This window comes from Nicotiana tabacum, chromosome 15, assembly GCF_000715075.1.
Source record: "Nicotiana tabacum cultivar K326 chromosome 15, ASM71507v2, whole genome shotgun sequence".
NCBI classification, from domain to species: domain Eukaryota; kingdom Viridiplantae; phylum Streptophyta; class Magnoliopsida; order Solanales; family Solanaceae; genus Nicotiana; species Nicotiana tabacum.
Window position 1 is genome coordinate 115,008,191 of NC_134094.1, and position 27,153 is coordinate 115,035,343.

General features: G+C 33.6%; 1 protein-coding gene and 1 long non-coding RNA gene across 2 annotated transcripts; both read left to right on the forward strand.

Annotated features, from left to right (window-relative positions):
• The first annotated feature begins 1,418 nt into the window (after positions 1 to 1,418).
• On the forward strand, positions 1,419 to 12,101 carry LOC107828200 (ubiquitin-conjugating enzyme E2-17 kDa-like). Its single transcript, XM_075231126.1, has 5 exons — positions 1,419 to 1,557; positions 1,670 to 1,753; positions 2,306 to 2,433; positions 10,978 to 11,082; positions 11,738 to 12,101. Exons 2-5 carry the CDS (start codon positions 1,684 to 1,686, stop codon positions 11,879 to 11,881), a joined length of 447 nt encoding a protein of 148 aa, XP_075087227.1. The 5' UTR covers positions 1,419 to 1,557; positions 1,670 to 1,683; the 3' UTR covers positions 11,882 to 12,101.
• Positions 12,102 to 15,585: 3,484 nt separating this feature from the next.
• LOC107781943 (uncharacterized) lies at positions 15,586 to 20,216 on the forward strand. The gene is made up of 3 exons (XR_012699407.1): positions 15,586 to 15,725; positions 15,975 to 16,176; positions 19,932 to 20,216. It is a non-coding gene; the product is annotated as an uncharacterized LOC107781943 (long non-coding RNA).
• Positions 20,217 to 27,153: the final 6,937 nt, after the last annotated feature.

The following is a 27,153-nucleotide window of genomic DNA, read 5'->3' on the forward strand; positions in this document are numbered from 1 at the left end:
GAGACTGCGGCTTTCGTCTACGCCGGATATTGCAATGGATTCCTCTACACGGATACTGTAATATTTTTTTTACGCCAAAGAAGATTTGAGGGCCGGGGTTTTTGTTCGTCTCCATTTTTAGTTTTAATAAAATGTATACAATATTTTGCTTGGCCAGAAAACACCATCTCCAGCGAACTTTCTTCTTTTTTTTGATATTTAGTCACATACAATGATACAAATACATTGTATTATGTACAAATTCACTCAAATACATTATATTTTTGTATAAATACACTATTTTTTGCATGTATTTATATATTTCAAAGGTTTGTATTTTTTTAATACAACTGAATACACCTTTATTCATGCATGAATACAAGATATAAATATTAAAATACACTGAATATAAATAATAAAATAGAACAGAATATAAACAGTGAATATATTTAATTTTAAAATACAGTGAAATACAGTAAAATATACTTAATACAAATACAAATACAGTGAATACAACCAATAAAATATACTGAATACAGCAGTAATAACATGTATTAGGAATAACTAAAATATTGTTAATACAAATACATTTGAATACACTGAATATAAAATAGCGAATATAGTAAATACAAACATTGAATTTAATGAATGCAACAGTAAAAAAAAATTGATACACACTAAATACAAAAGTTATATACAACTGAAAATTATTCTAATTAATTGGGTTGATAATGAGACATGTTAGAATTGATTTTGTTGAGTTATATTATGAGTGTATCACGCTAATTGGTATTATTTCCGTTATTAGACAGCTGGACATACCTATTTTTAAGGTGATCGTCGTTACTGTATTCATGAATACATAGCGCGAATACACGTGAATACATGCACATACAATTGGACTGCCATGATTTTAGGGGCTTTTTGCTACTGTATTCATGAATATAGCAGCGCGAATACAACGAATATACTACCATAACAACTGAATAGTAGTTATAAGAAGTAATTATGTATATGATAGCTATAGGAAGTTAATAACCACTAAACAATAGTGGTTTCTGAAAATTTCTCTTATTAATACCTTTGTTGCATTTTTTTTTTATGATGATTTCATTATTTGCATATTTTATTTGGACGATTACAGTTAGACTAAGAAATTTTATAGACAATTTAATATGAATATTTCATTTAGATGTTTATTTTTATAAGAAGAAGAAACATATAAACTTATAAGCTCAATATCAAATATTCGAAATGTCCAAACCGATTAATTCGAAACTGAATTTAAAAAATCAGATTTCTTCACCCCAAAAATCAAAAATCCAAATCTGAGTGCCCGAACACCCACCCCTTTAGAGTGAAGGGATCCAATTGCAACATCTTCAAAGTACTGGGGTGTAGCTGAAAATACCTAACAAAGATACGTAACGGACCAACGGTACACTATCACGACATAGTGGGTGTATCCGTATTCGTCTTCCGCCTATAAAAACGGAGTCCTTATTTCACTGTAAAATTCTCGCTTTCTCCTCGGTCCCGTCCAGAATCTGAATTGCAACGTGTAGGAGGATCTCTGAGGTAAAGTTTATCCTCTTTCTCTTCTTCAGTTGTGCTCTAATTTTTTCCCTATATGTATGTGTATGTATGTATATATTTGTGCATTTGGAGCTGATCTAGGGATTTTTGTTAGGGATTTGGTGAATCATGGCATCCAAACGGATTCTCAAAGAGCTCAAGGATCTCCAGAAAGATCCTCCTACCTCTTGCAGCGCTGGTGATATTTCAAACCCTTTTCTTTTTCATTTTACTTCAAATTCCGCTTTTTGATCTTCAATTTTCTTGCTGCCTTTATTAATGATTATGTATTTGCGAAACTTTTTTTACTTGCTTTTACTAGTTTTTGCTGCTGATGCATGCCAAAATTATCATTTTAGTTGCTCAACTACATGATTAGATGGCTGACATTTTTACATTACTAACTTGGGAAAGTGCATAAAGTTGAAGGTTTTTTTAGGTCCTTTGCACTGCACAAACATAAATTGATCCTAACGACCTGTTCCGGGGTGGGGGGCCGGAACTTGTAAATAACCTGCATATGGTAGAGGTGACAGCCTATCATATCCAATCTCATGCTTGAGACTTGTTTACAGTCTGCATCTATTAAGTTGTTTTCTGATTCTTTATGTGTTCTTACATCTGTTGTTCGTATCATGAGTTGCTGAGGATCTGTTTGTAGTACACCCATTTTTTCAGACACTTGATTAAATGTCATCATGTGGCAAGTTGTTCTCTGATTCGCCGTGCTTGCTTATGTTATCCATATTAGGCCCAGTTGCTGAAGACATGTTTCATTGGCAAGCAACAATAATGGGTCCACCTGACAGCCCTTATGCTGGCGGAGTGTTTCTTGTTACCATTCATTTTCCACCTGACTATCCATTTAAGCCACCGAAGGTATTATATTTGTGTTGTGTATTTGTTGATGACACTTGACAAGTTGCTTGTTTGTTTGCTTATTAACATGGTATAACATGAGATTTTTGAATTTTCGATAGCTTATTTTGCAGAATCGAATTTGCTTGTCATTTTCTAGGCTTGTAATTTTACTGTATCAACTGGATTGAAATGTCTTTGTTCACTTTAATAACTTTTTAAGGTAAACAACTAAGCATAGATATTAAAGCTCTACTCAAATGGAGTCAACTTTTAATCGTGATCCTTTTCATTTCCCCTACAAAATCGCAACTCCTATCGTAATGGCCTCTAAAAGAGCTCAAATTTGGTCAAGACCTTCATTCATTAGTCAATTAAATTTAATCCGTGTTAGCTTTCCTTTTCTTTAAAAAAAAACTATGTGAATGACTTGTTTGCTAATTGGATTTATACATTTGTTCACAATAGACACTTTAGCTATACTTGCAGAATTAAGTCGGCAGAGGAAAAGGATGCCATGAACAATATGGAGATTAGAAAGCCTGTGGTCCAGATGGCATCCCCTTAGAGGTTTGGAAGTGTTCGGAAAGTTTAGAGTAGAATGGCTTACCAAGCTATTCTACGAAGTGACAGGATGTCCGACGAGTGGAGAACCAGTACCCCTGATTCCAATTATAAGAACAACGAAGATATTCAAAGTTGTGTGAACCATCGTGACAGTAAACTTATGAGTCATACGATAAAACTCTAGAAAAGAGTGATAGAGCGTAGACTTAGGGACACTACTAGAGTGATTGACAACCAGTATGAATTTATGCCCAATGAATCTACGACAGAGTTATATTCTTGCTAAGAAGATTGATGAAAATTTATAGTGAGGGGAAGAAAGGTCTACACGTGTATTCATTGACTTGGGGAAAGCATATGATAAAGTACTAAGAAAGGTCCGTTGGTGGGTGTTGGAGAAGAAAAGAATTCATGTTAAATATATAAATGCCATAAAGAATATGTATGAAGGAGCCACTACTAATGTTAGCACAGTAGTAGGAAACACAAAGGAGTTTTTGTAGTCGTGGGTTCATATCAGGGGTCGACATTGAGCTCTTCTTGTTTTTGGATGAGCGAATCTATACAATAAAAGACGAGGTCACATTGTGTATGCTATTTGTTGATGATATTGTGCTAATTAACGAAACTAGCTAAAGTGTCAACCAAAAGCTTAAACTATGGAGAAACACTTTAGAGATCTAAGAGTTTTAGGATAAGGCCATCAAGAATATTTGGAAAATGATACTTGCTGGTATTTGTTGGAGCATATGGAATGAAAGAAATAGAAGATGCTTTGATGGACTATCAACTCCTAACTACACCCTAAAAGCTAAATGCCTTCTGCATTTATCTAGTTGGACTACGGGTGGCAAGTGGGTCGGGCCGGGCCCTAAACGGGCCGGTCTCGTGGGCCGCGGTCCCGGTCCTTAAATAAACGGGCTAAATGGTCCCGGTCTAAACGTGCTTTTTGGTGGAACCGGCCCGGGATCGGGCCCACGAACTCATGGTCCCGGGCTAAACGGGCTGGGCCCACGGTCCCAACGGCTAAACGGGCCCAACGGCTAAGCAGTAATTTTTTTAAAAATTAAATAGAAATTAAAGACAAAAAGATGTTAAAAAAATATCTAAGGCAATGCCTTGTAAATTTATTATAGAATTGTGACTTAATTTTTTAATTCAAATTTAAAGACAAAAATATTATAAAAAGATATTCAAAGCAATGCCTTGTAATTTTATTATAGCAATAAAAAATAGGGCAATATCTTTCTTAGTCTTATTCCCCCCTATGGAATGAGCACAACAAGGTGCTAATACCATAATTGAGAAGAAAAAGGAAATAATCAAGATGTGCCAAAATATAAATTACATAATACATACTAATTTTTGTTCATACAAGTTACATGCTATCTCTTACAAACTTCATAAATCCTTCAAAATTCGGAGGAATTTCAGTTGGTGGTGGGGGAAAAGTAGCTTGGTCATTGCCGCTTCCATTATCGGGCGAAGCAGCATCCTCAGCAAGTTCAACTAGCATTTCTTCGAAAGCTTCGTCTACCTCTGGTTGTGATTCAGCAAGTCCAAAATTTCTTCTTTCCGTAAAGATCCAATCTCTTAAAAGTACTGATTTTTCCAAGCTCTTCCTCATAGACGCTCTATAATCACCGATTTGAAGTCTTGCTTGATTGAAAGCGCTCTCCGATGCCACATTTGAAGCTTGAATAGTTAAAATGTCTCGGGTCATCCTTGAAAGAACCGGAAAGTGTTTTTCTTTGTCCTTCCACCATTGCAAAATATTAAAGGTGCCGTCGGGATCATTTCCTCAAGTTGCTGCGACAAATAAACTTCAAGATCATTTAGTTGTGAAAAATCATTACTACTAGAACCAATAGAACCCCTAAACCCCGCCCAAACACTAAGTCCTCTTACTCCCGCAGTTCTTTTAGAAGATTGAGAATCAGAAGAAGAAAAAGTTGGAATATTTGGTCTAGCATTGATTTAATGCAACTTGATAAGCATTATAAATAGTTTCAGCATTTGTTCTAATTGAGGCTATTGCTTCTGGAAGTTTAGGCAACCTATCATCTTAAAGTGCTAAACCATTATAAACAGTTTCATACCAAAATTGAGGATCTCCTAATTTCATACAAGGATTTAACAAAGAAGCAACACCATAAATAGGGGTAATAGGGAAAAAATATTTTTAAATCTTTTTTCTCATAGAATCAATAGCAAGTTGATAAATTTCTCCACCCTAAGAAAAATGAGCAAACAAATTTGCAAGTTCTGCAATATAAACTAAACAGTTAGAAATAGCAGGATAATATTGCCCAGAAAATTCTTTTGTAGCAATATGAAATTTTTCTAAAAAATCAACAAGCATTTTAACATTAGCTCAATCCCCATTCGTAAGGTAATCATCACTTACATATGCATTAAACGTTGAGTTTCTGGGGTTTCTATATTCATATGCAACAACCAAACTTTCATACATGTAATTCCATCTAGTTGGACAAGGTTTATGAATCTTTCTTTCTCTTAGGCCACAATCATCGCATCTTTTAAAATATTTTATAAATCTACTTCTACGGTTTGAATGAAAAAGCCAGGTAAGAGCCATTTTAACCTTTTTAATTTGAATATTTAAAATTCTCATACCAATTAAATGGTAAATATGACAAATACATCTAACATGAAAAATGTTACTAAATGCAGGATTTAGCGTAGTGGTAAGCAAGTCTATAACATTTGTGTTATTTGTAGCATTATCCATTGAAACCGACATTATTTTATCACTAATGCAAGAATAATGTGCAAATATCCGTAACTGTGCTAGCAATAAACTGCCCTGTGTGACGTGAAGCAATTATTCTATAAGCAATTATGCGCTTTTGATTATCCAATTTTCATCAATCCAATGACATGTAACAGTAAGGTAATCACAGCCGTTGTTACTTCTACCAATATCAGTTGTAATAACAACACGACAATTTATATGAGTAAATAAATAGCGCAAATATTGTTCATATTCATGCTTATATTTATAAATATCGCTCTTTACAGTTGTGCAAGGAAAACCTTTATAAGTAGGATTAAAACATTTTCTAATATAATGCACAAACGCAGGGTCAGAAGGAAAACTATAGGGTAAGCACATAAAAGTTATCATTTTTGCCAATTCTTCCCAATCTTTTTTGGATCACAATATAAAATACCACCGATAACAGTGTTAATTCCCGGTTGAAATTGATTTGAACCGGTACTAGGGTCAGCCTGCTAAGAGTAGGTACACTTTTCTCCTTGGCCAGAGCTTTCAGACATTGATATCTGACGTTATCTTTAGGATGTTTTTTTATATGTCTAGCTAAAGATCCCGTCCCCGATCGCGATCCAGTATATTTAAAAGCTAACTCCATACCACAAGTTTTACACTTAGCCTTATTTTTTGGAACTAGTTGAGTAAAAAATGGCCAAACAGATAATGTTTCCTGCCGTTTGGTAGGTTCTCTAGAAGGGGGAGTAACGGGAGTATCAGATGGGTCATTATTTGGATTAGCAGTGTAATCACTAGTTGGGTCAAAATCAGGAGCAGGACTAGTGGGTGTATCATCGTCCGGTTGAGTTTCATCAATATCAATTTTCTCATCATCATTTTCATCAATAGTATTATAATTATTAGAATAGAGAGCATTCATTAATTCATGGTCTAAATGTTTACCAGGTGCAATATTGTGGCAAAATTCAGTGTCGCTAAATTTTAATAAACTATTATCGGTATCAAGAATAGCAGGTGTAGGACGGGTATGAGGTTTGGTTCGGGGTGCCGGGGGCAGGGGAGGAGGAACAATAGTACCACTAAATTCGCCAGTCTTGAATTTTCCCTTATTCTTATTTTTACCAAAAATATTTCTTAAGGAAGACATCTTAATAAATTAAGCAATAACAAATAAATAAAACAAACAAAACTATAATATTAAGACTTAAGAGTTGGAACGAGTTTACCAAATTGACGAACAACTTGTTGAAAATTGATTATCGTCGAATACTTCAATTTACCAACTTCACAATTTTTTCACAAATTGTAACACTCAATATTTTTTGACTATTTTTTGGAATAAAATAAGTTATAGTAGCAACCTCACAATTCTTTTACTATTTTTTTTGATAAAGTAAAAAATTATAGCAGTCTTCTACAATCTTCCGTTACTGCCCTTACTTTTTCTAGAGAACCTACCAAACGGCGGGAAACATTTCCTGTTTGGCCATTTTTTACTCAACTAGTTCTAAAAAATAAGGCTAAGTGTAAAACTTTTGGTATGAAGTTAGCTTTTAAATATACTGGATCGCGGTCGGGGACGGGATCTTTGGCTAGACATATAAAAAAACATCCTAAAGATAACGTCAGATATCAATGTCTGAAAGCTCTGGCCGAGGAGAAAAGTGTACCTACTATTTGTTAGGCTGACCCTAGTACCGGTTCAAATCAATTTCAACCGGGAATTAACACTGTTATCGGTGGTATTTTATATTATGATCCAAAAAAAGATCGGGAAGAATTGGCAAAAATGGTAACTTTTATGTGCTCACCCTATAGTTTTCCTTCTGACCCTGCGTTTGTGCATTATATTAGAAAATGTTTTAATCCTACTTATAAAGGTTTTCCTCGCACAACTGTAAAGAACGATATTTATAAATATAAGCATGAATATGAACAATATTTGCGCTATTTATTTACTCATATAAATTGTCGTGTTGCTATTACAACTGATATTGGTAGAAGTAACAACGACTGTGATTACCTTACTGTTACATGTCATTGGATTGATGAAAATTGGATAATCAAAAGCGCATAATTGCTTATAGAATAATTGTGAGGGCAGTTTATTGCTAGCACAGTTACGGATATTTGCAGATATTTTTGCATTAGTGATAAAATAATGCCGGTTTCAATGGATAATGCTACGAATAACACAAATGTTATAGACTTACTTACCATTACGCTAAATCCTGCATTTAGTAACATTTTTCATGTTAGATGTATTTGTCATATTTACCATTTAATTGGTATGAGAATTTTAAATATTCAAATTGAAAAGGTTAAAATGGCTCTTACCTGGCTTTTTCATTCAAACCGTAGAAGTAGATTTAGAAAATATTTTAAAAGATGCGATGATTGTGGCCCAAGAGAAAGAAAGATTCCTAAACCTTGTCCAACTAGATGGAATTACATGTATGAAAGTTTGGTTGTTGCATATGAATATAGAAACCCCATAAACTCAATGCTTAATGCACATGTAAGTGATGATTATCTTACGAATGAGGATTGAGCTAATGTTAAAATGCTTGTTGATTTTTTAGAAAAATTTCATATTGCTACAAAAGAATTTTCTGGGCAATATTATCCTGCTATTTCTAACTGTTTAGTTTATATTGCAGAACTTGAAAATTTGTTTGCTCATTTTTCACAGGGTGGAGAAATTTATCAACTTGCTATTGATTCTATGAGAAAAAAGTTTAAAAAATATTTTTTCCCCATTCTCCCTATTTATGGTGTTGCTGCTTTGCTAAATCCTTGTATGAAATTAGGAGGTCCTCAATTTTGGTATGAAACTGTTTATAATGGTTTAGCACTTTAAGATGATGAGTTGCCTAAACTTCCAGAAGCAATAGACTCAATTAGAACAAATGCTGGAACTATTTATAATGCTTATCAAGTTGCATTAAATCATGCTAGACCAAATATTCCAACTTCTGATTCTCATTCTTCTAAAAGAACTGCGGGAGTAAGAGGACTTAGTGTTTTAGGGGTTCTTTTGGTTCTAGTAGTAATGATTTTTCACAACTAAATGAGCTTGAAGTTTATTTGTCGCAGCAACTTGACGAAGTGAATCCTGACGGCACCTTTAATATTTTGCTATGGTGAAAGGACAAAGAAAAATACTTTTCGGTTCTTTCAAGGATGACCCGAGACATTGTAACTATTCAAGCATCAACTGTGGCATCAGAGAGCGCTTTCAGTCAAGCAAGACTTCAAATCGATGATTATAGAGCGTCTATGAAGGAGAGCTTGGAAAAATCAGTACTTTTCAAAGATTGGATCCGTTCGGAAAGAAGAAATTTTGGACTTGCTGAATCACAACCAGAGGTAGACGAAGCTTACGAAGAAATGCTAGCTGAACTTGCTAAGGATGCTGCTTCGCCGGACAATAGAAGCGACGATGACCAAGCTACTTTTCCGCCACCACCAACGGAACTCCCTCCGAAAATTGAAGGATTTATGAAGTTTGTAAGAGATAACATGTAACTTGTATGAACAAAAATTAGTATATATTATGTAACTTGTATTTTGGCACATCTTGATTAGTTCATTTTTTTTCTCAATGGTGGTATTAGCACCTTGTTGTGCTCATTCCATAGGGGGAGCTATAATAAAATTACAAGGCATTGCTTTAAATATCTTTTTACAATATTTTTGTCTTTAAATTTTGAATTAAAAAATTTAGGTCACAATTCTATAATATATATATATATATATATATATATATATATATATATATATATATATATATATATTTCTTTTGATCTTTAATTTTAAAAAAATTACTGCTTAGCCGTTGGGACCACGGGCCCGGCTCGTTTAGCCTGGGAATGAGTTTGTGGGCCCGGTTCCACCAAAACGCACGTTTAGCTCATTTATTTAAGGCCCGGAACTGCAGCCCACGAGACCGGCCCGTTTAGGGCCCGACCCACTTGCCACCCCTAGCTCTTTGTATCTAAGATAGCATATTTGTAGTAAGCTAACATGTCTAACATAGCTTCTGCTTCTCGTAATATTTTGCATCTTCTTGATGACATCAATGAAGCCAATTGTTTTAACAAAAAAAGGATAAGTAGAAGTAAGACGGAGTAAGAGTGAAGTAAGGTAAGATTAGATTGGGATAGTGGTTCTTAAACGCACACAATTCAAATATCTAGGCTCGTTGTTTTAGGACAATGGATGATAGATAAAAATGTTACGCATAGAATCAAAAGCAGATGGTTAAAATGGAAAAGTATTACCGGGTGTTATGTGAAAAGGATGCCTACTAAAGTGAAATGTAAGTTGTATAGAACAATTATAAGACCGATAGTTTTATACGAAACAAACTATTGAAGATAAACCATGCGACGACCTCATGCACCAGTCCGTAGATGTGAAACCATGATGAATAATGAAGTTCTTAAAAGAGGACGAGGTAGGTCTAAAATCATATGTGGAAAGAAGTTGTCTCGAAATACCTAGAAATTTTTTGAATCGAACAGACTGAGCAAAATCTAAGGCACAATGGAAGAAATAGATTTATATAGGCGATACCAATTAGCTGGTAATATATTTTAGTCATGTTACTGTGTTTACTTTAGGTCCTATGCTTACTTGGGAGTCTTTTATCCTTGTTAAAGATTCTTATGGCAGTAGAAAATATGGATCATTTCTAGTACTTTAATTTTTATCTTTATTTAGTATAATGTTGGCCTACTGATCAAGAAAAAATGTTGGCGTAAGATTAATTTAACTGGCCGAGCCAAATTTCTTTGGGATTGAGGTGTAGTTTGTAATGATTATTTGCAAAAAACTAAAATAAAACTTAAGTTAAAGTGCTGGAGCTGAATTTTGAATTATGTAGGTAGTCGTGGTGTATTATCATCTTCGAATGTGTTATAAATTCTTAGATGATGCTAGTATTTTATATTTTTGAGAGAACATATTTTTTTTTCTTCATATTTCTAATAGTGTAGATTTTCTACACTCATTTTTGGAGGATTTAATAAAACTAGCCAACTAGGCACATCGTCTGATGGTTCTTTGATCCATTTGCCAAAGCACATAATCAAGCTGGAAGAACTTCTATGTGCAAAATCAAAGAGGAACTTGGGTGTCTTCCCTCTACAGGATGTTGTTCTGCAACTTCTTTGCTTTTGTTTCTTTTATTTTTTTCCCTCTGGACAAATTTCTCCACATTATATGGGATATATGTCCAGGTAGCTTTCAGGACAAAGGTTTTCCACCCAAACATCAACAGCAATGGTAGCATTTGCCTCGACATTTTGAAGGAACAGTGGAGCCCGGCACTTACAATCTCCAAGGTTAGTTGTATTTCCTGATTATTGGTTTCCACTCATTCGATATTTTGAATTTGCTTATTACACCTTGAAATTTTTGAGGACTAGTATGTCCTTAAGGGAGTGAATGGCAGAATGGTGCAATGTAAATGCTGGATCAGCAAGACGTATATGTCCCAAGCTATTATCTACTCCTTGTTTTCCTTTTCGTTAAATCAGCCTCAAATGGGGAGGATTCCTGTGTATATTCAAATTTTTGGTATTGTCTTTCCATGTGGTCAAGTCTTTCCATGTGGTCAAGTTCTTGGTTAGTTCAACTGAAACAAATGCAGAGATTGAACTTATATTTTCTAATGCCTTCTTTATAGTGCTTAGAGGTTAGTAGAACAAAAAATGTACACAGCTTCTTATAGATATTTAGGTGAGGCGAGGTGGGAACCGATATCTCATATTCTGCCCCTTCGTTCAAATTCTAAAAGAGTTGAATACCAGAAGCAATCGGCTCGTTTCCAAGTAAAACACACTTATTTTTGTAATGATAAGCGGAGCAAGTGGGTAGCTCAATTTATTCTTTTTGCAGTACCATTAATGATAATCAATTATCAAGTGCAGGCAGGTATTCATCAGATCAAATTTTAGTGGGTGTATTATAGAAACTTAATTAATTTGTTCCTTGCAGGTATTACTGTCAATCTGTTCTCTGCTAACAGACCCTAATCCTGATGATCCTTTGGTGCCGGAAATTGCTCACATGTACAAGACTGATAGAAGCAAGTATGAAACAACCGCCCGGAGCTGGACTCAAAAGTATGCCATGGGTTAGTTGCTGTGACCATCTCTGGAGGGGCTCCTTTTCTTCTGTGGTATTCTATATTATGTATTATGTATTAAGAAATGGTGTTCTTATGCATAATCAACTCAAGGGGAAAGGTTGAACATGCCCCTCTTGTAACAATTTGATTTGCTGTTTGTTTGCAAGAATCTAATTGTTTTAAAACTGTATGATGGGTTCAATTTATGCGTCTTGACCCTTTGCATCTGTACTTATTGACTTGGATGCAAAGCATCCCCAAACTTTTACGATGAAGTTAATCTAGGGGGTTTCTCAAGATTACAAACCAAAGGGTAAGTTGCGAATGCACTACATCTCAAATTACTTTATCTGGTATGAAAACAATTCGTGGTTATGATGTTCGAACAACAGCCAATTGCAGCTACAAACAAATCGAGGAGTCGCCGACAGAGCGCAAACATTTTTTGAGATTTCTTGAAAGGTCATGGTGTTTTTATCAAATTTTGGTCACTTTGCAACGAATTTATGTTGCCATGTATTTAAAGCGTTTCGAGGTATAGATTTTTTTTTTTTGGGTTGAAGATAGCTGAACTTTTTATTTTAGTTAAACATGTCAAATGTATGTCACTGTATGGTACTTGCGCGGTTACCATAGGGGCGTATGTTTTTGGCTATAGAGACATTTTTAGATTATGAAGATTAACCTGATGGCTTTTTCTTCTGTTGATCATTGTGCGTTTATGACTACGATTAGGGATGTACATGGATCGGGTTGGTTCGGTTTTAAAACCAAACTAATTATATTGGTTTGGATTGGTTAGGTTTTATCGGGTTTTTCGAATTTTTTTGTTACGTGAATATTATTTCAATCTTATTTTGTTAAAGTTATAGATAAAGTTTTGATAAATGAATATATGTTTAGTAAAAGTTGAAAAAATTGACAAACATATGATCTATTAAAATATTCTAATGGGAGAATTTTTTTAGTAACACATGATAGTTATTTTCTTAGTCGTCCAACAATAATTTTTCATTAATCTACGCTTTCAAGGTTAACCAAATTTAATAATTTAATATAAAATCAACATGATACCTAAATAATGATATGTTCTATTTAATTTTAAATTATCGAAATACTATTTGAAATTCGAGAAAATATAAGAAATCTTGACATATGAGTATGGAAGAACAAAGAGATGATTGACGCATTTCAATAACACTTTGATAAAAAAAAATGATATTTAAAATAAATAAAAATGAATGCATCTCATAGTTCTATTAAATATTATGAGCCCGTTTGGATTAGCTGGTTGTAAATAGCTGATAAGTTTGAAGTGATGAAAATCATTTTTAAGTGCTGAAACTGATTTTTTAAATAAGCACTTACGTGTTTGGATAGATGTGCTGAAACTGATAATAAGCAGTTGATATATTTGGTAGAAAAGTGCTGATTAATTATTCTTTTATTAAAATTACTAATCCTTAAAAAAGTTTCTTTGTAAAGAAAAAGATGAACAGCGAATATGGAATAAAAAGGAAGTTAGAAAATTTATTTTAAGAAAAATATTTTGTGATTTAGAAAAAAATATTAAGGATAAATTAATAAAAGCCTTGGTCAAACTAAAAGTGCTTATAAGCTAAAAAGTTATCAGTTGGGGGTGACCAACTTATGACTTATGGCTGATTTTAGCTTATAAGCACTTGGCTTATAAGCGCTTGGTATTTATCAAACGCGTAGATAAGCAAAAAAGTGCTTATAAGCCAGATTGACCAGCTTATAAGCTTAGCCAAACACCCTCTACATCTCATGAGATGATCCCAAATATTTCTATATTTTTTTTTAAAAAAAATTCAATATAAAGTCTTAAAAGTATATATATAAAAATCATATATTTATATGTCGGTTTGGTACGAATTTTTTACTCAATATCAAACCAAATCAAATCAAACCTAGTCGAATTTTTTAATCGATTTGATTTGACTTTTCAATTTGGTGCGGATTTTCTGATTTAGTTTGAACAACCCTAACTACGATTATCCTCGTTAGATTGGAAATAAGGTAGGATTGACGATAGCTCTTGGGACTCTAGTAAGGTTATGGTAGTGTGCTATTTGGTTGTAGGTTTGGTTTTAGCCTTGGTAGCAAAGCTTGATTCTTACATAGACCATGGGTCGAGCTTTTAGTTATAGTCGACGTTAATTTGAACTACCCATAGTCATCTATTTACGAGCTTGCACTCAATAGTCAATCAATTTATTTTTTTCTCTTTATATATATATATATATATATATATATATATATATATATATATATATTAATTATTCATATATCGGAACCAGAAGTTAAAATTTTGATAGATAGGGATCCCGTAAAAACTTCTTTCGAGGAATGGGCCAGACCGGGTCATTTCTCAAGAACAATAGCTAAAGGACCTGATACTACCACTTGGATTTGGAACCTACATGCTAATGCTCACGATAACGATAGCTAGTACTTGTTCTTCGCGCGCATATATATATATATATATATATATATATATATATATATATATATATATATATATATATATATATACTACGAATTGGTGACATTCTTATGATATAAGACTGATCTAACTGAAAACAAAATGGAGTAAGATTGAAAAATGGCGAGATATCTCTTCAAAATAGCAGAACTTGCAATTGCATAGATACCTTTGAGCTCGTTTGGACATAAGAAATTTTTCTCATTTTCTAAAAAAAAATTACTTTTTTTAAATCAGTGTTTGTTCATAAAATTTCCAATTTTCACTTGAAAATGTATTTTGGAAATTTTCGAAAATTTGAAAAACTACAAAAAGCTGTTTTTCAAAATTTCCACTCAAATCACTCACAAAACTTCAAAAACAACCCAAATTTATATTCATGTTCAAACACAATTCTAAATTTCAAATACCATTTTCACTTTGAAATTTTTTTTCCCCCTATTTTAAAATTTTATAATTCTTATGTCCAAACGCCAAGTATCACGTTAATATTTGGAGTATATGAACCCTCCTTCCTGCGACTTTCACCTCGTTTTCTTAGAAGCTTTTCTGAACTATGTGCAAGTACTATCTGATTTATAAAACAAGTTATTGAAAATATTCTGGGATAATAACTTTTGATCCCTCTGTTATTGGTAAATTATAATTTTGGTCCTTGTGATATTTAATTAAGCATATTTAAACTTCAATTAATTTAATGTGCATTTTTGGTCCCTTCCTATAGAAAATATGTAACAATTAGACTATTTGTATAATTATATTAAACTCAAATATGGAATAGAAGTACAAACTTAACATCAAACATGGATTAATTTAATGACGTAATGGTTAAAATAGTTCTTTATATTTGTGAAGATTCACAAGAAGAGGGATCGATTTCAAATAATTGAAGGCTAAATATACTCAATCAGATATCATAAAGATTAAAATTAGAATTTATCAATAATTAAGGAATTAATAGTGCAAATTTCCCAAATATTTTATTAGTTATGAATAATTTTGATTTTTTAACCAAATAATAAACATTAATTTCGAAAAGTATATATCCCTCTGGTTGGAGCATTCTTGAAGAAGAAGAAAATTTGTGCGAACGCCCACTGTTTATGTAAGAAAAAGAGAACAGTGGGCAGAGATTCCAGACTTTCTACTAAATTCACACTTCCCTTCACCTCTCACACATACATTAAACCCTAATTCACAAAATCCTAATCAGTGACATGGACGCCGCCCAAAATCCTTTATGCGCACAAGAAGCACTCGATCTTCTAAATTGCACCACTGAGAAACCTTACGATAAGGAGAAATGCCAACGTCTGCTCGAATCCTTGCGCCAATGCGTCCTTAACAAGGTAATTAGAATTGATTATGGTGTGAGCCTCTTTTTTTATTTAAATATGTTTAGTGATGCTTATTGTTGGTTTTGATTCTGTTCCTTACTGTTGTTTTTTTAAACACTTGAATTTTGATCTGCATTTTTCACCTTTGGGTGGCTAGTTAGGTGAATAACTGGATAATCCGCCTAGAGGAACTGTAATTAAGGGTTTTAAAGCAGAAGTTCTTTGTTTTTTTAAACTGAATTAAGTTATAACTATTGCAAGGGGTGGCATAGCGGTCAATGAGTTGGAGTGACAACCTTAGGACTCAAGGTTCAAATTACTAAGGCGACACTGTGAATTTTCATGTGCTTAAGCCTTGGTACACAAAGTTGTCGAATACTTGCTGGAGGGGTGTAGCAGGTACTCAGTGGATTAGTAGACCTATGCACAAGCTGATTTGAACACAGCTGTTAAACAAATGCAAGTTAGTGGATTTCTTGTTTTGCACTATCTTTAGATTATATAAACTACCTGTTAAGTGAAGCAAAATTCATTTTATATCTAGAGTTGCTGGCTGTTTTTCATACTTTATGGTGCAACTTTTAGATCATGGAAAGGATCAGGGGAAAATACAATGATTAAGAAGTGCCTAACCCTTCTTGTTCGTGCATTTTAGATATGGAAGAAAAGAAAATGAGGTTCTAGGAATTGTTCCAGGGGAGTGATAGAAAGATTATGTTGACGTGATCGAAGCATGATGTTTCGATAGGTGCATATAATACATTAGATAGTGCCAACACACAAAATTGAGTTATGAGTGATTTTTTTAATAACATTGGTCTCAGGGACTGCTTGCACGCTCCTCGATTATTCTACTGGGTACCTGCCACCTCCCACCAGCATAAATACCTTGTAACTTTGTCCGAGATGATGCATGTTTTGCGGTCTTGGCAAATGAGTCTCATCCAGTAACGAAATTAACCGATCAAACCATATCAGGAGTTTTGTCTCGTCAAGAGAAACACAACAATGAAAATCTCGTCTTATAATCCTCCACCTACACCTACATGCTTGGCTTGAAGTCTTTCTGCCAACAATGCGAATGTTCACTGCCCCTCATTCTTGTCTAAACTGATGTCATACAGCCATTTTACTTACTTGATATGTCCAATCAATAGTCCCACACCTAGTCGGCAAAGTTTTCAGAAAGTTGGCTGGAGTTTTACTATGTTTGATTTTATTTTAGCATACTGTTTTGTCATATTCAAACCAGAGACAATATTAATTGCGTTCATAGGGGAGCACGCTTTACGGAGGGAGGTAGTAGTAGAGAAGTATGGTTTTATAGAGGGAGGGTGATGGAGGACTAGATCTATCATGATCTTGTTTGGGTGTACTATGTGGCTGAATATTATGAAGGGGTGGGAAGATTTCAGTGATCATATTACTTTTAGGGTTGGGGATGGGAGAAGTAGCTTTTGGAACCATAAGTGATTAAGTGGTGTGGGGAGGATGCATTGAGGGTTTCATTCCCTAATGTGTTCAGAGTTTCTAACCAAGGTGATTTGTCAACAAATTCAAAGGGTGCAAGAGGAAGAAGTACTTTTGGGATCTAAACCTAGACTCAGAGTTGGGGGATTTCCAAAGGTTGCTGGAGGTACTATATAAACAGATCGTACATGCATCCAATCAGGATTCATGGAGATGGGAGCTGAGGAGTGATGGCTTGTTCACGGTCAAATCTTTTTACCAGAAGTTGCTGGTGAGAGAGAATACATGTTCGCCACACTTATCTGTTTGGATCCCAAGGATGCCTAGGAAAGTGTGTTTTCTCACATGGATGGCAGCGAGGGAGGCGATTCTGCCAGCTGAGAATATGAGGAAGAAAAATATTACTTATGTAGTTGGTGATGTATGTGTAAATGTTCGGACGAAGAAGTTGATCATCTTTTGGTGCATCGTAGGGTGGTGTCGGATATGTGCCTCTGTGGAGGGTGATCTTGAATTGGTTTTGTATAAAGTGGGTGATGCCATACATTGTTAGAGATGTGTTGCTTAGATGGGCTAGTAGACGTAGGAGAAGAAGACAAAGGGCATGTGAGGTTACTCTACTAGCTCTTATGTGGGTCATATGGAGGGAGAGAAACACGAGAGCATGTGAGGGGATTGAAAATGATTTTGTACACTTGAGGAATACTTTTGTCTTTGATCGCGTTTTGGTGCACCCATGAAATTCCTATTCATAGAAAATCATGTTTTGTTGTAGCATGTAGGTTCTCCACTTTTTGGTATACCTGTTGTATACGGGAGTTTTCCCAATGTTAATTAAGTTATTTACCACATAAAAAATAAAAAATCCATTGTGTTCGTAGCAAACAGTTTTTGATGAAGGTGTATTGGTTGGAAGCTTGAAGCACATGAGGATAAGTGTTAGAATATGTCTAGGTTTATTAGGCAACCACTTAATTAGTGTAAAGTAATTAGGTAATGATTTCTTGTTATTAAACAGTGACTTAATTGCTATAACATAAATTAAACAACTCTTTTAGTAATGTCATTTGGCATTAGGAATTGCAGTAAACAAGGCATCATTGTATGTACAAATACACAAGAATTAAGAAACACATTCTCAAACTTTTGTTCCTCTCTAACTTTTTCCCCAAAGTTACCGTGATTTTCTAATCCTGTAGCGATTGCAACTTGGGCTCAGCTTTTCGGTAGTAACATAATACTACTACAACAACAACATACCCAGTATATTCCCAACATAATAGAGATTCGGAATTCTAAATTAGCAATCCAAATAATTATCCTTTTGTTTTCAGTTTGTGTTGCAGCTTTTGTTTCTAAATGCAAGTGAAATTTATCAAAAATTGATTCCAATAATGATTTATTAGTAACGTTATCATGTTAAACCTTTCAATTATCTTATATCAAGAAATCATTATGCTTTAGACTAAGGTTTTTGAAGTTTTATATTGACGATATGATCAAAAGAAACCTTTTCCTGCGAAATCTGTTTGGGTTAGGCGGAGAATTGTGAGCTTGTGTTTGTGTTTATAGGTACAATGTGCTAGAAAAATGTGCAAAGACAAAAAATAACTTAGCGGTGGATTGGTGGTAGAGAATGAATACATTTGTAGCGGAATTTGACCCGGTCTGCTGATTTGGTGCAAAACATCCATGGATTTGGCCTAAATTAAATTATTGAAAATTAATCTCAAACTTAGGCCAATTTACAGTTTGTAACCAAGATAATCACGTAAGTCATGTGCATTACCAAAGATGCACAAAACAGTCGTGGAAAGTGGTCATTATCATAAAAAAAGAGAAAGGAGAGAGTGATGAGAAAGAGAGATGGGTAGGTGGTGGTAATAAATTGTTCCATGTGCTTCTATCCTTTCAGTTCTTCATATATTACTGTTGTCTTTTAAGTTTTCACCTAAAGAAATTAGAACGTCCAGATCATTATTGGATTTGTAAAAGAGAAAAGAAACACAATTGCTTTGTTAAGACTTCCTTTTTGCCTTTGGTTTTCTGTTTGATATCTTTCTAATTGATATTATTAACGAGCCATTTTGTTTGTTTTGTGTATCTATTGGCAATGTGATTATATTTCCATTCCTGTTGCAAATGCTACTTGTGCCAATCAATTAAAAAAAATGCTACTTGTAGAGTGAATTCACGGTTTACAATTTTGATTTAAGGCCTAAGTGTGTTGAGTTCCAAAGAGCCTTCCAACTATCTTGCCAGATACAACAACACTCCTCAATATCAAGCAAGTTAGGGTCAGCTATATGAATTCTCAGTTACCATGTCACTCTCACTCTGTTTAAGCTCATCAAATATCTTTCTAGATATAATTGCCCAAAAGCTCATTATGGAGCATGTTCCTGTTGTTAGTTTATTTTCTGAATGCAGCAATCGGCTTCTTTAGTAAAGGCTAATTCTTGAAAGGAAAATTACTCTTGTGTGGCAAAGAAAAATATATTAATGAACATTTGGTTTTAATATGTTCTTGAATGAGGCTTTCTGTTATGCATCTAAGCAGAAAAAATGTATAAGAAACTTGTATCAGTCTCTGTTTCCAGATTTGGATGAAATGGTTCTTTTATCATACTCCAAAGTGTCTTAGCACTCTAATGGTTATTTCAGTGGAAGATGCTGTATATGTTTTAGCTCCCTTGTGCATAGTGGTTATTAAGCTTTCATTATCAGTAATTTCATCTCCTCTTGCAGAAAATAAAGAAATTCTTGCTTGCTGAAGTAATCTTTGGGAACACAGAAGGGACCACTGAGAAAAGAAGTTAATCCCTGGTGAAATCAAAGTGTGAACTGTGATGTTGAATTCTTGTAATTCAGACCACTGGGTACCTTGCTTGTCTAGCGGAATAGAATTCTAACTGTTTGTGCTAACAGAAAATAGATTTTTGACGTGTAAAATTATGGCCTAAATACATTGCTGTCATTTCATTTTACATCAAGCATTTTAAGACTTTCTTAATGATCAGATTTTAGTTTCCTCTTGATCTGAAAAGTATTACGACATGGGGTTTATGCTAGATTTACAGTAAAAGTTGATGGATTGACGATAGTATGCACAAAATTTCCCTGCTAATCAGATGCAGAATGAATGCTTGATGTACGACTAACAACTGTAGTGGCGTAGCTAGTTTTCCAAGTCACTATACTAACCCGTTTCAATACTTCTTAAGAAGCAATAAACTTGGACTTCTTGAACCTCATAATTCTTTCATAGGTAAAGACACCTTAGTGTTAAAAGTCAAAACGCATAAAACTATAGATACATAGCCTACATGGCCAGTTACTCACCAAGTTACATTACATCATTTAAGACTTAAGAGAGTAGCTTTTATAGAAAAGTTCCCTTCTCTCAGACGGAGAAACACGTACGTACACAATAGAGGGGAAACAAACTAATTGTATGAGCAATAATTGGAAAGTCCATTAGAATGATAATACTCTATTTGGTTCATTGGTCAGGCCAAAGGAAAGCTCCCATAGCAAACTTTCTGCTGTTTGAGAGACGTCAGTTACTATTTGTATGTGAAGAACGTGTGTTTGTTTAAGCTTGACGACTTCACTTAGGCGGGTGAACTCTAAACCTACGAAGTGTTTCTCTCGTGCACAAAAAATAATAATAAGAAAACCAACGGTTAAAGTACCTACAACTAGTGGCGGAGCCACAAGTCTAGCTATAAGTTTGGCAGAACCCAATAATTTCAGCTTAAATCCTATATTTGTATTAAGAAATCTATTTAATATGTGTACACTAAGTCACTAACTTATCATGTCCTAGATTCGAGAACCCATATATTCAAAATTTTGACTCCGCCTCTGCTTGCAACATTGAGAAAGTAAAACATGACGCTGTTCTGGTCATTCAACCATCTAAAAATACATAGGTACAACAAAATAATAGTACTGTTGCTTATGTAAACATTTCAATGTATATTTTTGGCTATATTAATTCTTCATTTAAGACAAAAATTTGGACCAGAACAACTTGGGCCTAATCTTAATCTATACGGGCTTAGATCGACAATAGCCCAGAACCACCTTCCAAAGGAATAAAAGGGGTCAACCAAGCCAGCAACATACTACTTTGGCATCAATTAAATCGTGCTTGTTATAAAATAAAAGTAATTTAGTAAAATATGAACAAGAAATGGAGATAGAGAGAAAAAAGAGATTTTCTTCTTCAATTATGTGTATTTTCTTATCTATTACAAGGCCTTTATATAGGCATGAAAAATAAAGAAAAATATGTTATTGAATATATCATTAAGTATAGAAATATGTCATTGAATATGTCATTAAGCATTTGAGAAGATCATGGAGGAAGAGTAGACATCCACCATAATTTGTTTTTTCTTATAACACCCCTCCTTGGATGTTCATAGATAATGTGCCTCGTTAAAACCTTATTAGGAAAAAACCCTATGGGAAAAAAATCCTAGTGAAGGAAAAAGAGTACACATGTTTAGAAATACGCCTTTTGGTTGCCTTGTTAAAAACCTTGCAAGGAAAACTCAGTAGGACAAAACCTTGTAAGGAAAAAAGAGTACAACGCGTATTAACTCCTCCTGATGAGAGCATCAATTCACATCCTTGAGCCTTCGCATCCCAATCTTGTACAATAGTTTCTTGAAGGTTGACGTCGGTAGAGATTTGGTGAGCAGATCAGCCATATTATCACTTGAACGGATCTGTTGCGCATTGATATCACCATTCTTTTGAAGATCATGTGTGAAAAATAACTTTTGTGAAATTTGCTTTGTCCTATCCCCTTTTATAAATCCTTCCTTCAATTGGGCTATGCATGCTGCATTGTCTTCATACAAAATTATGGGTAGTTTGTCACACTTCAAACAACATTTGTCTCGAATAAGGTATATTATAGACCTCAACCATACACATTCTCGACTTGCTTCATGAATAGCAATTATCTCAGCATGATTAGATGAAGTAGCCACGATTGATTGCTTAGTCGATCACCAAGATATGGCAGTGCCTCCATATGTAAACACATAGCCTGTTTGAGATTGAGCCTTGTGCGGGTCAGATAAATACCCAACATCGGCATAACCAACAAGATCGGGACTGCAATCATTACCATAAAATAATCCCATATTGGTAGTCCCTTTTAGATACCGCAATATGTGTTTGATTCCATTCTAATGTCTCCCTGTAGGAGTAGAGCTATATCTTGTTAAGGCATTAACTGAAAAAGTTATGTCAGACCTTGTAATGTTAGAAAGATACATTAGTGCACCAATTGCACTAAGATATGGTACTTCGGGACCAAGAAACTCTTCATTATTTTTATGAGGTCGGAATAGATGTGCTTTAGCCATATAGAATCACTTTAAAATCTTTTTAGTGTATGCTGATTGATGGACGAAAATTCTATCTTTCATATACTCAATTTGTTGACCAAGACAAAATATTATCTTTCCAAGATCTTTCATTTCAAATTCTTTCTTTAAATAGTCTACTGTTTTGGGAAGCTCTACTACTTTAGGAAGCTCCCTAGGAGTTCCAATGATATTTAAATAATCAATATACACGGTGATTATAACAAATTTAGATCTATATCTTTTTATAAAGACATAAGGACAAATTGAATCATTCTTGTACCCTTCTTTCAACAGGTACTCACTCAGACGATTATACCACATGCGCCCTGATTGTTTCAATTCGTATAAGGATTTTTGAAGCTTTATTTAATAAATTTCTTGGAAACCTTAATATGCTTCAGAACAATTTAAATCCTTCCATGATTTTTATTATACGCATATCACGCTTTTCTTGTATTGACAGATTAAAACCTAAAATGGCGACATCCACCACAAGAGAACATGTCTCTATATAATCAATGGCAGTATATTTACAAATCTTCTTGTGATACAAGTTGTCTTTATATCTATCGACTTGACCTTTTTTTTTCTGCACAAGAACACATTTATACCTCCACTGGCTTTATACTTTCAAGTGTTGGGACTATCCGTCAACTTCATATTTTTAAGGTGAAATCAATTTTCATTGCGTATTTTTTATTTGGCCAATCATTTATCTGTCCAAATTTCATGACAGATTTGAGCTCAAGTTCCTCGTCAATATTAATAATATTGAGCGCTACATTATATTAACAATATCGTCGACGATCACTTTTATATCGGTTATACTATTACCCAATAAAGACATAACTTATTGAGATCTCTTTATCTTATTATTTTCAAGTACCTGAGCCTCTCCCATGAGGTCTTATGAAGTGTTATGTCGTGGTGCTCTTCTATAGCACTTGCCTCCTTATTATGACCATCTTGAACATTTGCTCCTCTCCTTCTTCAAGGAGTTTTATTTTTGGAACCGATTAGTCTATTATGCTTCATGCACGCCATAGATTCTATTCATTTATGAACTTTATTTTATTTGGAGCATTAGTAACTGAATATGACATTTAGCTTTGGGTCAGCAAATACGCCTGGTAATATTTTACAAATGAATTATCACTTGAACTTCAAGTTCATATTTTCTCGTACGAGGATCTAGATGTACTCAGAATAATTCATTACATACATTACTTTTTCAGCTGCCCATTTTCTTCCCCTATTATTGGGATCACTAACACATATCCCTAGCCTTATTTGGGGATCCATCTTTGTGCATTATGGTGAAATAATTAAATCATATAGCACATTCATAATTCTAGATAAAAATTATTTGGTTCCCGACCCTGAACCGATTATAATAGGGAGAATTTTTCATAACTAGGCTAGATGCGTACAAGTGTTATTGTATATTAAATAATACATCACATACCAAATTTTATTTTGGCAATTTTGTTCTCATAACCAATGGTTTAGATATAATTGGAGGCATACAATTTCTGCTAAACCAACTTGGATTTAAACTAGTATTATCAAGATAAATCATCATAATTTATATTCTGAAACTGTGCTCTAATAATTTGAGCAATCAATCTTGCAAAAGTCAAACTGCAAGTTGATAACAAATGTACATGTGACCATAGAATAGATGCATCTATTAAAATCATATAATAGTAAACGGTCCACATGGAAGGTGACTCTGCTCATATATTTATCACCTTTATTCGTTCCATAAATCAAGGGATACAATCTCAACCTTAACTGGTATATCATGAGAATAAGCAACAGAAAAGAATTCTTGAAGAATCTTATATTTCTTCAATGTATGCCAATATAATTCTCAATTAATTTTTCGCATCATAATTGAACCGAGATGGTCAACCGGTCATGCCAACTAATATTTATTTCAGTAAATCTCTAGTTTATTTGTGGCTTGTGATTGCATCATCATTCCTATATTTGTGTAGTACAAATAGAAGAAAAGTCAGGTAACCTTTCATATTTACCCGGTATGATTATAGTAATATAAAGATATTCAATCTTCTTTTCATTTATAGTCTCAATATGCCAACCACTTTGGCTAATATAATTATAAATCAAAATGTTTCTTTTGAGACTTACTACAATATTAATGTCATGAACAATTTTATTCATCCGGGTAGTAACAAATTAGTTCTTTCAGAGCTCTTAACTGCTTTTATACTACAAGATCTTTTATCACACCATCCATATAATGAATGTCTCCTTCACAAAGAGAATCTTATCATAATAATTATCATGTTCAAAATTATCATAAGCAAAATAATTTCTTGCTTTAATTTTGCTTCTAATAACTTTCATAAGGCATGACAAAATATTTTTGGCGTATCACATGTATGCGACCAATGATATATTCATGTAACTACACAGTAATATTCATTATCTTTCTTTGTCTCAAACCTCCCTTAGAGGTGAGTTGTAGTATTTATCCAACCATGCACAAGTACATTATTATGCATAATCTTTATCATATATATATTTTCACATTCACTTTCAGGAATGAGTATGCATTCTTAATGTTTATCACAAGTCACATTCTCTTCAAAGAATGGAGTATAATCATAGCGATGTGCTTTATTACTTTTTTTTTTTACCAATTTGATGGTAAGCATTGTCTTGTTCTCCCTTTTTATAATTATCATAGTAATAACTATTATTATTTTGGCCTTTCGCACGCCCACATTCATTGGTCAACCACTGTCTTTATTTAGACTTATCATGCTATCATATTCACTTCAAGAATAGAAGCAAATCAAGTGGGACAAGCGTCATGCTTTTTCATGAAAAATATATTATTTTTCTTTAGTAATTATTATTATCAATATGGTACATTAGGACTCAAACCCAATGCCTTACCCATATAAAGGCATGCTAGGCCATAATGCGTTGGAACTTGAATCCAACGTCTTTTCATCAACATAGTGCGTTGGGACTTGAACTTATTGTCTTACCCTCAATCTTTGGCATAATAGGCCAAAATTCACTAGGACTCGCACTCGAGCCTTTAAAATATTATTACTTCATAATTATAGACATAAGTAAATTAACTTTCAAGAAGACATATATAACTATTTCAATCTTGAAACAGTTCCTCTGCAACAAAAATGCTAGTTAGGATATATGCCATTTTCATTTTTTTAAAATGATACAATCACTTTTATATTTTAATAAATTAATTAGGGAAAAGGTGCAGATAACCTATAACCACTTATATTTCAAGGACTATAAGAAATGGTATATGTAATTGCTTGCACTATTTAAGGCTTAATGCATAACCGTGACTATTATAAATTATAACTATAATGAGTTTATATTGATTGTATATTCGAATGCCAAATTTGCAAGGTACTGTAAAATCGCCTACATATTTGATAATTTTGCTTTCAATGACATACATTATGTGATGGTAAAAATATTATTACTAAATTACCTTAATTAATAATTATCTAACATAGTATGTAAACGATCAGAACATATATATATACGTTGGAATATTATCTTTGTCCTATAAGAGATGTAGCAAATAAAGACATACCTTTCCGGTTCTTTATTTCACTGGATACAATTGAAAAAATATATGTTAACTAAACACTACACATAAAGTTAATGCAAAGATATGAAAGTATGAATGGGTTTAGATGGATGTAAAATTTATCTTTGTATTATCATCCAAGACATTTTTTATTGTACTTGATCTCATTGTCTGCTTATAATTTACATAGTCTTGACGTAGAAGATCATGAAATGAGCAATTCGTGCTGATAATGTGATAAAATAAAAGCAATTTAGTAAAACCTGAACAAGACATGTTGTTATGAAATAAAAGCAATTTAGTAAAACATGAACAAGAAATGAAGATACACTACTAGAAATTCGGTAAAAACTGACCAAAAAAATCGAACAATGTTGGTCGGTAATGGCAAAAAACCGACCAAAACGTGACCATTTACGTGTGGACGGTATTTTTGTGGTCGGAAAGGAATACCGACCAAAGTTGGTCGGAAATTACCGACCAACTTTGGTCGGTCAATTAAATTAAAAAAAAAATATTGCAAAAAAAAAAACCGACCAAAGTTGGTAGGTATTTTAATTATGTAAAAAAAAATTCACCATCTGGGAATCGAACCGGGGTCTGTACTGTGGCAGGATACTATTCTACCACTAGACCATTTGTACATTTTGTTTTAAGACTGTCTTTTATTTGATTTATACTCTTTAATTGTATTTTCGCACGAAAATAACCGACCAAAGTTGGTCGGTTTTATTAAAAAGTAAAATTACCGACCAAAGTTGGTCGGTTTTTTTAAATGACCCGCCGAATTAACCGACCAATTTTGGTCGGTTTTTTTAATATTAATTTTTATTTATATTAATTGAAAAACCGACCAAAGTTGGTCGGTTTCTTGAAACATAAATTTCGCGGGACTCAAAAATAGTTTCCCGCATTTTTGCGCCAAAGAAAACCGACCAAAGTTGGTCGGTTTCGTAAAAAAAAAAAAAAAAAAAAA

Bases quoted from the DNA above. Each gene is read 5' to 3' on its own strand.
- LOC107828200 (XM_075231126.1), top strand. From the start codon at position 1,684: ATGGCATCCAAACGGATTCTCAAAGAGCTCAAGGATCTCCAGAAAGAT. The intron at 1,754-2,305 runs GTGATATTTCAA...TATCCATATTAG, and splicing joins TCCTACCTCTTGCAGCGCTG to GCCCAGTTGCTGAAGACATG. The intron at 2,434-10,977 runs GTATTATATTTG...ATATATGTCCAG, and splicing joins ATCCATTTAAGCCACCGAAG to GTAGCTTTCAGGACAAAGGT.